We start from the raw sequence: 12,500 nt of genomic DNA, 5'->3' as shown, positions 1-12,500 counted from the left end.
AGCACACCACTCTAAGATCCAAAAGGCTCCTTACTTAGCCTTCTGACGATGATAATGCCAAGTTCACCACCATCAGAGAAATACATACTGGGCAGCATCGAGACCACGAGTGTTATCACTAAAATGGACGTTTTATTTTAAATAGGGTATTATTCATCCAGCATACATGGTTAGGCCACGAAAAACCTGAAGTTAATAACGCCTCGGAAAGGATTTTCTCCAAAATTTCATTCAGAAGCCATTCTATGGGGGTGGTATCGTCACTCCTGGATACCATTTCAGCGGTCTCGTTTCCAAAAAACTGAAGAGAGAAGCACACACAGTGCATTTTTACTTTCGACACACTGATCCTAAAAATTGGTTTCTGCCCTGAGCGGGACTCGAACCCACGTCTCCCTGATCAGGGACGTGGGCAGAAACCAATTTTTTTTTCGGATGAGTGTGTCGAAGGTAAAAATGCACTGTGTATGCTTCTATCTTCAGTTACTTGTAAGTTTAAGCCTTCCATTGCCGCAAAATCTCTGACTTCGTTTTCAAAAAGGTGGATGAGTATTTGCATACGGTGTTGATCTTGTTCAAGTACCTCTCGTTCCTTTCCTTTTTATTGACCGTGTGTGTAAAAAAACATCTGTCTTCTCTGAGAGAACGTTGTTTACTTTACTGCTGAGAGACGACGCTCAGGACAGAAGGAGAGATTTAGTGTTCTTTTGCATATCCCGGGCAAAAAGGTTTTCCTCTGCTCCCCGTGATCCCAACCAAGTGGTTAAAGACATGCTAGTCTTACTACGATGCATGGTCTACATCTCAAAATGATCTCATCGATCTAGGTTAAGAGGCATTTGTACGTCTCACACAAGGTATGATGCAAACAAGGGTTGCTTTGCACTTGAGCTGAATACTGACCAGAGGTAGTATGGATGCAATGTGACAGCCTTTGCCTTGAAGTATTAGTGGAAACCATTGTGTGAGACGTGCAAATGACTCCTGCCCTAGATCGATGAGGTCATTTTGAGGTGACTACCCTTCTAACAAAGAAACCCTACAAAGATGATCTCAAAAAAGGACTCCACTTGGTTGAAATCTTATTGGTTCTTTCGATCTCCGCTTCTCAGCTGTGAAAGGGCATAATCAGAGCAAAATAGAATCAAGAATGATTCACGTTCCTCCTTTGGTGGATAAATCCTTGAAGATCTCATGGGAATTTCACTGCAGGGCCCATCATTTCTGGGTTTTGATCCAGAGGCAGCAGTGAAAAAATTATTTTCTTCATCAAATAGACCACGAGGACAATTTCTCCAATCTTAAAGATATCATGCATCAGAAATTCAGAATATAAGATAGGATCTATCCAGTCTTTGCTTTCATGGCCCCACCCCTCATTGTCACTCCAATCTTCCAATACCTCAGCGCACACCAAGCGAAGAACGATACAACTATAAAGTCGATAATTTACCATGCTTGCATCTACTGTGCAGACCTCAGTATAGACCTTATTCATAAATGGCGGTCACATTTATAATTCTTTTGTCCACGTGCAAATTAGCTAGCCTACCAAGCCTCATTTTAGAGCAAGAAATCTTTTCAATTCACTGTATTGTATCGAGGCTTGGTAGGCTAATTTGCACTTCGACAAAAGAATTATAAATTGGCCGCCATTTATGAATAAGGTCTATAGACCATTTACACTGCGTTGCGTGTATAATAAGTAGTTTCTTCGAAACATTTAAAGATAAAAACTAGCGATAAAACGACGACGTTTCGATCTCGTTGAGATCATTTTCAAGTTTTAAAAAAATGAATAAAACTTTGCATATAGGAAGTAAAATCACACATGAGAATATGAAAAGCGATAAAAATGTGGAAATATGTACTAAGCGTTGCAAAAGGTAAGTGATAAAAACTAAAAGAGACTAACAATAGGACAAAAAGCTTTACAAAAGATTTGCACTTCTTACGGAAGTGCCAGAGCAGATTTGACTGCTTAATTTATGAGATGCTGTTTGTAAAAGAGCTAAAGCCAACTTTGAACACGCAGTCTGACTCCATCCGCGCAAAGTTATTTTTATAGCTCGGAGTATTTCATATATTCTTTTGTAAAGCTTTTTGTCCTATTGTTATCTAGCCTTTTGTAGTTTTTATCACTTATCTTTTGTAACGCTTAGTACACATTTCCACATTTTTATCGCTTTTCATATTCTCACGTATGATTTTACTTCTTATATGCAAAGTTTTATTCTTTTTTTTTTACTTGAAAATGATCTCAGCGAGATCGAAAGGTCGTAGATTATTATCGCTAGTTGCGTGCATACTTCGAAGAACTTTGGAACTTGTAATGGTGTTCAAGGTATCCCGACTTTTAGCCACGATTGTAGTAACTATTTTAAATCCTGTGACTACCCCACCTCCCCACACCCCCCTCCCCCCAAAAGAAAACCTCATATAGAACAAGTAGCGAGCCACTTAAAGCCTCCATCTCCCTTACTAACCCTTGAACTCAAGCCTCTCGCGCATCTTTTTATTTTTACCAGGAGTTACTTCCCCTCTGTTCACTTACTGCATTCCATCGTTGCTACGCAAGCTGCGCGATCTCCAAAATAAAAATTGCGAGAAGCGTGTGGAAGAACGCGTTTCTTGTTCTTCCCTCTGCTCGCGTCAGCTCATGAAATGGGTCACCAGAAATAAACAAATACCGCTAATTTCGCTCACCTTTCTCATAATTCCTATATATTATGGAGTATAAATAGACATATCCTATTCACGAGAACTACGAAAATTCTACGCGAGAGTTTAATGGTCACTTAAATCCGTTTGTGTTGGCCTGTAGCTCCACTCGCGCGGGGACTCGAATGAGTGGGTGACGCATGCGTAAATGGTGATCTTATAACCCCCTCAATTTTCCTGATTTTGCAGCTTTACTCGTTTACATCTCTGCTTCCAGACGGTGATTTTTTATTTTATTTTAAAACGTTTGTCTTTCAAATTTAAAAAAATTATGTACGTGGAAAAAACAAAATAGAGACATTAAAAAAAAATGATTTTTCCGAAAAACTGACCTACAGATTTTGTTGAATTTTAAATATTTTAGAGAGTATTTGTAATATTATCTGGTGACGCTGAATGGGAAAATTTCACCGTTCCGTTTCTTCAGAAAAGACAACATATGTTGATTTTAAGGCTTAAGAGAAAATGCCTAATGTCGTTCTGTAATATAATGTGAGAAATCTACGATGGGTACTTAATACCCTGGCCAAATTTCGTCTTGATATGTTTACCCTAACTGAAGAACAGAATATGTTTATTTGTTTGAAAAAAAGGAGAAACTATTTCGAGCCTCCTTAGTCATATGCAATATCTATGAAACATGTCATTTAAAGGAAATTTCAAAGATTTGTGCGACCACTTGTTTTTACAAATCGACTCCGTCTGAGGCCCCCCTGTAGAAAAAGAGTTTATTTCAAAGTGCGACAACTTGTCATTACAAAGTGCGACAGCTTAATTTTCTGCAAAGTGAGACAACTTGTTATTACAAAGTGCAACAGCTTTTTTGGTACAAAGTGCGACAGGTGTTATTACAAAGTTCCACAGGTTTTACGAAGTGCGATGATTATTACAAAGTGCGACAGAACACGTTCCAACCATGGCGTCTACGTGGGATGCCTTGTTTGACAACAAAGTAGACTTAAAAAAATAACAATAAATGTGGTAATCTGGCCTACAATGCTAAAAATAAGAGAAAAGATTAGAAACAACCAAACATCAACAAACTCAGGATGAAATTGTACAAAATGAAGATAAGGCAACCGGAAGTGCGCTGTTTTCCTTTTAAACTTATCTTGACACTATCATATTTGTACTGCTAAAAACCTTTTTTTCTCTCTGAAAGACGATTGGTTTAAAAATCTTGCAGAGACGACTATCCTGGCATGCGATATATTCACTTCCGATTTCTATACTTGGCTTAAAATCTTCTCGTGATGATTGATTTCCTTGATTTCTTTGTTGTGTAACAAAAAGTGAATTTAATTCCTGTCATTAAACAAACTGTATTGAACAGGAATTAATGTGACTAAATAAAGTGTGTACAGACATAGTAAGAAATGAATCACAAGGTTATCTTACAGTGACACGTGTCATATCAATTTAGCCATTATAAATTTCTAACTGTAAACATGCCTGAAGCCAAGACTTCAAAGTGCTACTATGACCAAAACATCAATTTTGATTTTTCTTTGGATTTCAAACTATGTCAACTAAACGATAAGTGACCCAAATTTTAAGCCTTGATTTCAAAAAGACGCCTGTTTATTTTAACTGGAATTTTCCTATTTTCTAGTATAAATCGTTTGAAACCAATCTTTAGAGACACATATACATATATTACACCTCACTACGCTCAACTGGGTGTCCTAAAATCTCCTGACATTGTTAAACTGTATATACTCGTAAATTTCTTTGTGAACATCTGTGTGATTTTAAATCTACCAATCTTGATCTTAGCTATGTATTTGAGCAACATAATTACAATACTAGAAGTGCCGAACTTCAACACCTAAATGAAGCCCCCTTCAGAACAAATATTAGGAAGTTCTGTCCACATTTTATAGGGTGTTATTTTTGTAACAGTATTACATTAGTACTCAGACAAAAGCCTAGTATGCATTGCTTTAAGCAATCCTTGTATCGTTATTATCTTGCTCAGTATTAATGTTCTTTATTAGTTCTTGCTATCATCTTCTCGTCTATGTCTTTGGATTTTGTATGTGTACTTTGTTTTATGTTTAATCTATACTCTCAATCTTAAAACTGTTTAAGGCAACAAAGGGCATCTAATTAGTTCTACTATATTTTGCCCTTCCCCTGCTATCAATAGTTCCTTCCTCTTGTTTTATATCTTTGTATATTTATAGTGGAGAGAATAAAAAATAAATAAATGAGTAAAAATAACAATGATGTAATGTGCAATTGGGTGACCTGTGACCTGTGTTTTGTACCTGCCGTGTGCAATTGCTGGTGGACGAACAAAAGGAGCTACGAAAGATCTTTTGTTTTCGTCGCAGTCATGGCTAGGAGCGTACGACTCAACGTATTTTTGGAACTGTGTTTTTACAGACCGAGTTATCTTAAGAGAACTTTATTTTTAGATTGATTTTCCTGCGAAACCACACCTTTCCAGCTAATGACAAGTCTTGGCTTGAGAAATTGAGAAAAACTAGAACTTATATTTCTAGGTGATTTTGTCTTCTTCGTCGACGTCGTAGATCTAAAAGTCGCTGTTGTCAATGTCGCAGGCGTCGTGACAGACGAGAAAGTAGAACCAGATTAAAAATTCTCCGATCATGATCTTGAAAACGAGCACGGTGACCCCCCATTTTTTTCCTCTTTGGCAAAATTAGATCATTACCTTTCTTTGTGGCAAGTTTTAAAAAAATCTGTACGTGGGAACATTTTGGGCGAGAACGTCCTTAAGTCTTATGTATTTTTCTTGTTTTTGTAGTTCTGGTGTTTCAGTAAAAGGGTCAGATTTTATGTTGCAGTATTTCCTACTCAGTTTTTTTTGGTCAGGTATATGCCATTGAGTATTCAAATTATCTGGCATTTGAGTAAAATCTGTTAGTGGTTGTTTAAGAGAAGTGAAGTGAAGTCATTAGTCTCTCCCCTTGACCAACTGAGCCACCAGTGCACAAATTTCCCTTGACCAGGAAAAATTGCTTCCTTGACAAGAAAAAGCTAGCATGCCCAGACTTTTACCTTATATCTGGCATATGAGGAAAGTAGGCTTAGCAAGTGCTTTTTCCACTAGCGCCTATTCTTGGTTTGCGTTCACGTGATGAGGCGGCCATGTTGGTGTACAAAACAATAGAAAATGGCCCCACAAGGTTTGCACAATAATAGCTTCAAATTCCCAAAAGACATTTTACTGCATTGTTCTGTACAGCAACCAACATGGCCACCGTGACGTCAAACGCAAACCATCAATCACTCACTCAGCCGGATGCGAGGCAGTCGGCCACGATCTTCCTCCAGTGTTTCCTATCCTGCCCCAACCGTCGAATTTCCTTTGGTAGTGGTGGATGCTCGCTGTTTATCACCATGGCAACGTACTGGTGGAACATTGTTTTTGGCCTGCCAGGTTTACGCTTTCCATGCCGAAGTTGGTAGAAGGCATATTTGTTGATAGGCTGGTGTTTCCTCAAGATGTGACCTAGAGATTTCAGCTGACGTCGATGTATTTCTAGGATCAGAGGCTTCTGCTTGACCTGCCTGAGTAGGCCGAGACGCCTTTTTACGTCATTGTCGGTGGATGCCACCTTCGAGCCGAGGTAGGTGAAGTCCTTCACTTGCTTAATTTCCTCGTTATTCAGAGTCAGGTTGTCCGGACAGTTGGTGTTTGTCATCAACTCTGTCTTCTTAATAGTTATTTCTAGGCCGATCTTTTTGGCTTCCTCAGCCGTGGTGTTAAACTGGACTTGTGTTTTCTGCAAGGAGCTCTCGAGCAGGACGATGTCATCCGCAAAATCAAGGTCATTGATTACCTCCTCTGGATGTGTATCTCCTTGGCATGGTGGTGAATCCATGCTCCCCCCCTCCCTCAGCCATTCTCATCATATAATCAATCATGATGATGAATAGGAGAGGTGCCAAGACATCTCCTTGTAGCACTCCCGCGGTGACATTGAACTCTTCGGTGAGATGTCCATCAACGTACACTGCACTTCTCGAGTTGTCGTAGAGTGCTTTCATGGCTTGTACCGTCTCCTTGGGGATCCCATAATGCCTCAGTATCTTGAACATCACTTTGCGGTCGATTGAGTCGAACTCCTTTTTGAAATCGATGAAGGTGGAATATAGTGGCAGCTATTGGTCATCTGCACCCTCCATCAGTCTCCTGAAAATGAAGATCTGTTGGGCAAAACCCCGGCCTCTGCAGAAGCCGGCCTGGTTGCACAACCAGCAATAAGAGCCATGTATAGCCAATTCAAGTATTGTTGTTCAAAAGTCTCACACCAGAGGCCCGATAGGTTTTTTAACACTAGTTTTTTCGTAGTGGGCGACGTATTATTCCAGTGTAATTTTCCTTTCTGGTTTTTTTTTTTTGTGTTATTTTCCTTTGTGTTGTAACTTATTATTTTTCACATCTTGGTTTTTTTCCCATCCAGTGTTTTCATGGACATATTTTTAGTTTGTCATTTTTTCGATGATTGTAAGCTATTGTATTAATCTTTGACGAATTCTTGTATCCGTTTTAGTATATTTTTGGTCTTTACCTAAAACATTTAGTCTGTTGTATATTTTCGATGTTTGTCATATTTAATTGTAATGAGACTGATGATTCCTTGTATTTTTAGTATAACTTGTCTTTCATATTGAATAAACGCTGGTTTCCGCTGTGCTTCAGGCACCCAGCAGAGTCACACACCATTTGTCATAGTGTCGTCGTTTTATTTATTGCCTCCCTTAGCGAGCTATGCGCAGCGTAGTGATGAAGAGGATCGTGTGCCCTTTCCTGGTATTTTTGACGGCATTTCTGTTTGAAGATCATCCCTCGTAAAACTTCTCGGAAATCTTTCTTGGCCAACGTGCATAACAGCGGATTTGTCAGTGGAGGAATAAAGCCAAGAGCAGAGAGCAAACGCTGCACCCAAACAAGAGAAGGAGTTGGAGCTGGTTCGTTGGAATGATCATTTAACATAGCCAAGAAAAATGGTAGCCAACAACCCGCAAAAATTACAACCATTATCACCAACACACTTCGGCCTCGCCACTCACGATGAACGGCACGAGATCCCCGATGCAGGGCGTCTTGCAGATGGCGATCATTTTTGGCAATCTTAAAGGAGATGTAGAATATACGTCCATAGATGAAGCACATCAGCAGTAGAGGAACAAGGAAGAAAAGTACTAGGCAGATTATACTGTACCCAATGTTGACATCGACGGACTCATCAGATTCTGAAGTGTCGCCGAAGTTCAAGTTATCCCATGATAATTGAATGGCGGAGGATAAACACGCAAACACCCAAACCAAGCAAATAGCACAGATTGCGCGCCTTTTTGTGATGAGTGACGCGCGCCTATATGGATGTACTATCTCCAAATAACGATCAAAGGCAATGAGAAGAACATGACAAATTGACGAAATACCGGTGAATCGAAATAAAATGACGGAAGATATGCATATATCTGCTCTTATCATGTTACACACCAACAGGAGAGGAACTCCCACCAAGCCAGTCACGAGATCGGAGAGCGCTAACGAACCGAGAAACAAGTTTGTAAACGACCTCAAAGTTTTCTTTTTGTAGACCATAGAGATTACAAGACCATTAACCACGACAATGAGTGCGCCAATCAGGGCTAAAACTACGATCACTGGCGCAGTAAAAATTTCAACCGATGGGGGTCCGTAGGGTTCAGGATCGCTAGAGCAATTATCTCCAGATTTTGAGAAATTGAAGATCCGGGAAGCATTTGATAAAGACAGCATTTTTGTCTACCATCAAGCCACTGAAAGTGTTTAGTCTCCACAGATGGATGTGTCGACAGTCAATCTACAATTAATCCTTGCACCTGCAGACTGGAAAAAAAAAACATTACAGTACTGATGAACGTCATGTTCTGTCTAGAAAATAAGCATGCATCATAAATCAAATTTTATCGAAGTTTTTAAAAAAACAAAAAGCTTAGTGCTTGCGCATATTTGACACGGTTGAGTTTCTTCTCTTCATGCAGGTACTGAAATAGGAAGGGGTTTTTGCCTGTAATAGCAAATATGTTGTTTGTTTCAAAAAATCGTGTAATTGTGTAAATAGTACACCCTGAAGTCAAAATAGATACGTTTCTCAGGAACCCGATGAGTAATCAGCCTGCGAGCAAGCTCTTCCTCTGCGGTCCTCTGAATTTTGAATGCCGCCTCCAGATGTCACGCTGAGAGAGCTGTCAAAAATTGGCCAATCAGCTCGCACCACAAGTAAACATTGAAAAAAACAGTCAGCCACGCGTTGTGTATTTCTAAATTGCTCGAGGCAGAAACTCCACTGTAAAGAAAGGAAGCCTTCGCCAGAAAATCCTAACAACTACTGCTGATGCTGTAAAGCGTAGCTGAATATTCTGTACGTAATTCGTCGAAGTCCCTTCACGGAAAATGTGTTTCGTTCGTCAGGGAAAAATTTTAGCACACAAACTTGAAACGACGGGAATCGTAATAGAGAAATCCGTTTTTCCTGACCGCATCTCCACCGTGTGAGACTCGTCGACCACAACTGCTGCCAAATTTCGGTAAAGCGAAGCAGAATTATCTTTTTTAATTTATTTTAATGAAATACAGACATTGGAACTACTACATCACACTTTAATACTAGACAGATATTCTAATACCTACACCAGTTTATTTCAAGGCTTATCGAGTATTTGTGATTATAGATATGTATTTTACTAATTCAACACTATGAAAATTGGAATATTTTGTTTTCAAGTGTATCGCAGTATTGCGGGGTCACCCAGGAGATCGAGGAATCATTTGAGTAGCCGCCTTTTCGACTTAACCAAATACTTGCTAAAATCATGTAGAGTTTTTTCTTCCCTCTAATAGCAAATATGTTGTTTGTTCAATAAAATTATTTTTGGCTGGAAAAGGTTTTTGTGAGATTTGTCTGCCCGTTCTGAATAGCGTCGCGTATTATCAAAGGTAGACTAATTTGCACATGTGTAATATTTGTGTAAACGTTTTAAAGTTTCGTTAATCTTATTTAGTGCGCACAGGGGGAGCTACCTCGGATCTTCGCCGCTTTGGGGGTTTGGTTTCGGACGCACTGGACTGACAAAATTTGTTTGGCCCTTCCAAAAATCTCGACAAAATTTAGCTCTGCCAAATTTTCAATTTGTCAAGCGTGAAAGCACTGAGAGTGAGAAACAGAAAAATATTTGTTAACCACAAGTGTCAATCACACCGAAATAAACACCAATTGATTGACATTTTCCATCAAATCATCATAATCATGGCATGTAAATTGACAAATCTGTCAGACTTCACCTCCGAAAATAATTTGTCCTGCTCCCAGACAGGACGACGGCGTCTCGAAAGTTTGGTAAGCCTTGACAAAATAATCACCGGACGCACTTGTTTTGTACTCAACTCTGCAAAGGTAAAAAGAATTGGAAATGTGACAGTGAAAAATTATTTGAATGAAAGCTTGTTGTCTCGTTTGTGCTTTATTACCTACGGTCAAGGTTTTTTCGAAAAAGGGTTTGATGTGAATTGTCAGAAATGAGGTTGACTGGCAGTAGAGTTATTTTCATAGAGTTATGTCGTAGAGTTAGAGTAAAGTTTCCAAAATCCTGAATTCAAGATTTTGGAAGGCCTAAATCCTGAATTTAGAAATACAAAAAGGATCCTAAACATGCATAAAAGCTAACGTTAGGCCTAATTAGGCCAACAAAAGTTTAGCTTTTATGAACGTTGCCTCCCAAAATCTTGAATTCAGGATTTTGGAAACTTAACTCTAACTCTACGACATAACTCTATGAAAATAACTTATTTAATTGCATATGCTTTGTGACACCGATTGTGTACACGCAATTGAAATGGGAAGGGTTTTTTGCCTCTTATAGTAAATATGTTGTTTGTTTAAATAATTGTTTCGCTGGAAAAGATCTTTGTGAGATTTCCATGTTTTGTGAAATTTTGTCATGTTGTGTAATTTTCGAGCATAACAAATTTGCATACGTGTGTTGAAATATGATAAGGGAGAATTTTTTTTTGTAATGCACTGTAACTGCGAGGTGTGTTGGAAGCGTGCTTGAGTTTCAATAAAATGAGTGCCAATATCGGCAAAAAATTGTGACGCTGCTGAATAATAAATAAAGTAGCTGCTATTCTCCAAACGATGGTATTACCCGGTGATAAATAACCTCGTCTTGGAGAGTAAATTTTTGACTTTGCAGAAACAATGGTCAACCTCAAGAGTTGGGTGATTGTGATCTTTGTCAAACATTATAGCACTTGAAAAAAAAGAAAACTAACAATATCTTGCCATCATTTGACACAGATGCTTCACTGTTTCGCGATTAAACATGCCGCGGTAACTTGATCACGGCGCCCGCTGAATTCGATGTCACTTTATTTGTGCAGCCAAAAGGAAAATAGCAAAATTGAAGGTAGCAAAACTCTCCCACAATGTTTGTCGCTGATCGTAACTTTTTATATTCGCGGTTCAAAATCAATCTTGTTTTCATGTCGTAAATTTTATTGCTGATGGCAAAATATTTTATTCTCTATCGACCATCCTCGAAACTTCCTTCTGCTCTTCCTAAAAACTGTGTATCAATATTTATTTACTTTTGCATCAATATTTTTTTTGCATAAAGCAAGCTAACAAAATCTGTAGCTTGCTTAGTTCGCATTGGTTAGCGTTAAAGCAGAATTTTCGGTCCAATGCTTCTGTAAAACGAACGGTTTTATTTTTTAGGTCACCCATTCAGATACTAACCCCGCTGGATATGAATTAAGTTCGGTGAACTTTTGTATTACGAAGCTGTCAGATGCTCAGAGTGCACGCTTAAACTTGTGGTGGAAGGAAGTTGTCACGGAACTTGAAAATGATCATCATGTCAGCCCAGAAGCCAATGTTTCTCGATTCCCTTTTATTTTTTCAATCTCTCTGGGTTCAGTACTTTGCTAGTAACCACATGTCTTCTCAGGGGGCTATTTACCCAACGATATACAATACCAAAACAATATCATGCACTGTTATAGCTACATATTACGCAAAGACAACTTGAATCTCCTGGAAGACAACACGCAGCTCAATTGACAATACGGAATAAACCGCTGTGTTACTTCACTACCACACGTAAGCACTGCGTGTCTGTTTTTTCTAAAGATGACAGGAATTTCTTCTTTCTGACAAATGATTAATTAATAGGCTGGTAGCCAGGTTTTTAACCTCAGAAAAGGATCTGTTTCGTCGTATGAACGTGTGAGCCAAAGGGCCTCTGCTGGTATGACTTCTGGTTGACCCCTCAAATGGTCTTAATGACCCCTGACTTGAAAAAAATTGCCTGGAACGCTGAACGTACCAAAGGCAACCCAGTGTACGCTCACGGAACATCTAGTTGTGTTGGTTACTGGAGTCTTCACTATGGGTTTAGCATGAGTAATATTCAATTACGGACTGGAATTATAAAACTTGGGCAATGTTTTTCCGTGACATCCTTGGGAAATTTAATTTTATATTGCAATTAACGGTCGGAAGTAATTTTTTGCGGGAGAGTAAAAACGATCGTTAACGGTGCTTTCCTCATTCAGTCATCTCCTCTGAGCAAAACTGTTGGTGTGAAACAATAACAAACGTTTATTAAAGAGCTTCAATCCATCTCCGGGCGGGAAGCCAAAACCAAATTGCACAATGGCTCGAAAATTTGATCCCTAATCGATTTTTTGATTCAGGTTCCCACAATTTTTTTTTTTCAATTTTTCAACGCTCCACCAATGTTCGATGTTG

General features: G+C 39.0%; 2 protein-coding genes across 4 annotated transcripts in view; one reads left to right on the top strand and one right to left on the bottom strand.

Annotated features, from left to right (window-relative positions):
- LOC138019292 (uncharacterized) overlaps positions 1-12,500 on the top strand; it is a 32,333-nt gene that overhangs the window by 16,839 nt on the left and 2,994 nt on the right. The window contains exon 2 of the mRNA XM_068866031.1: positions 11,466-12,500. This exon is cut by the window's right edge and continues 2,994 nt beyond it. The gene's annotated coding sequence lies outside the window, so the exon portion shown is untranslated. The remainder of the gene's footprint in view (positions 1-11,465) is intronic.
- The window catches only part of LOC138019290 (beta-2 adrenergic receptor-like), a 52,384-nt gene continuing 43,105 nt past the window's right edge, over positions 3,222-12,500 (bottom strand). For 2 of the 3 annotated variants that reach the window (XM_068866030.1, XM_068866029.1), the window contains exon 2: positions 3,222-8,575. In XM_068866030.1, the coding sequence (XP_068722131.1) occupies positions 7,424-8,485 (1,062 nt within the window). In that variant the 5' untranslated portion in view covers positions 8,486-8,575 and the 3' untranslated portion in view covers positions 3,222-7,423. Of the gene's footprint in view, positions 8,576-10,030; positions 10,135-12,500 lie in introns of all 3 variants that reach the window. The other variant, XM_068866028.1, reaches the window with a different exon arrangement.

Source organism: Montipora capricornis, chromosome 10 (genome assembly GCF_036669925.1).
Source record: "Montipora capricornis isolate CH-2021 chromosome 10, ASM3666992v2, whole genome shotgun sequence".
Lineage (NCBI taxonomy): Eukaryota > Metazoa > Cnidaria > Anthozoa > Scleractinia > Acroporidae > Montipora > Montipora capricornis.
This window is presented reverse-complemented; position numbering and strand designations above follow the sequence as displayed.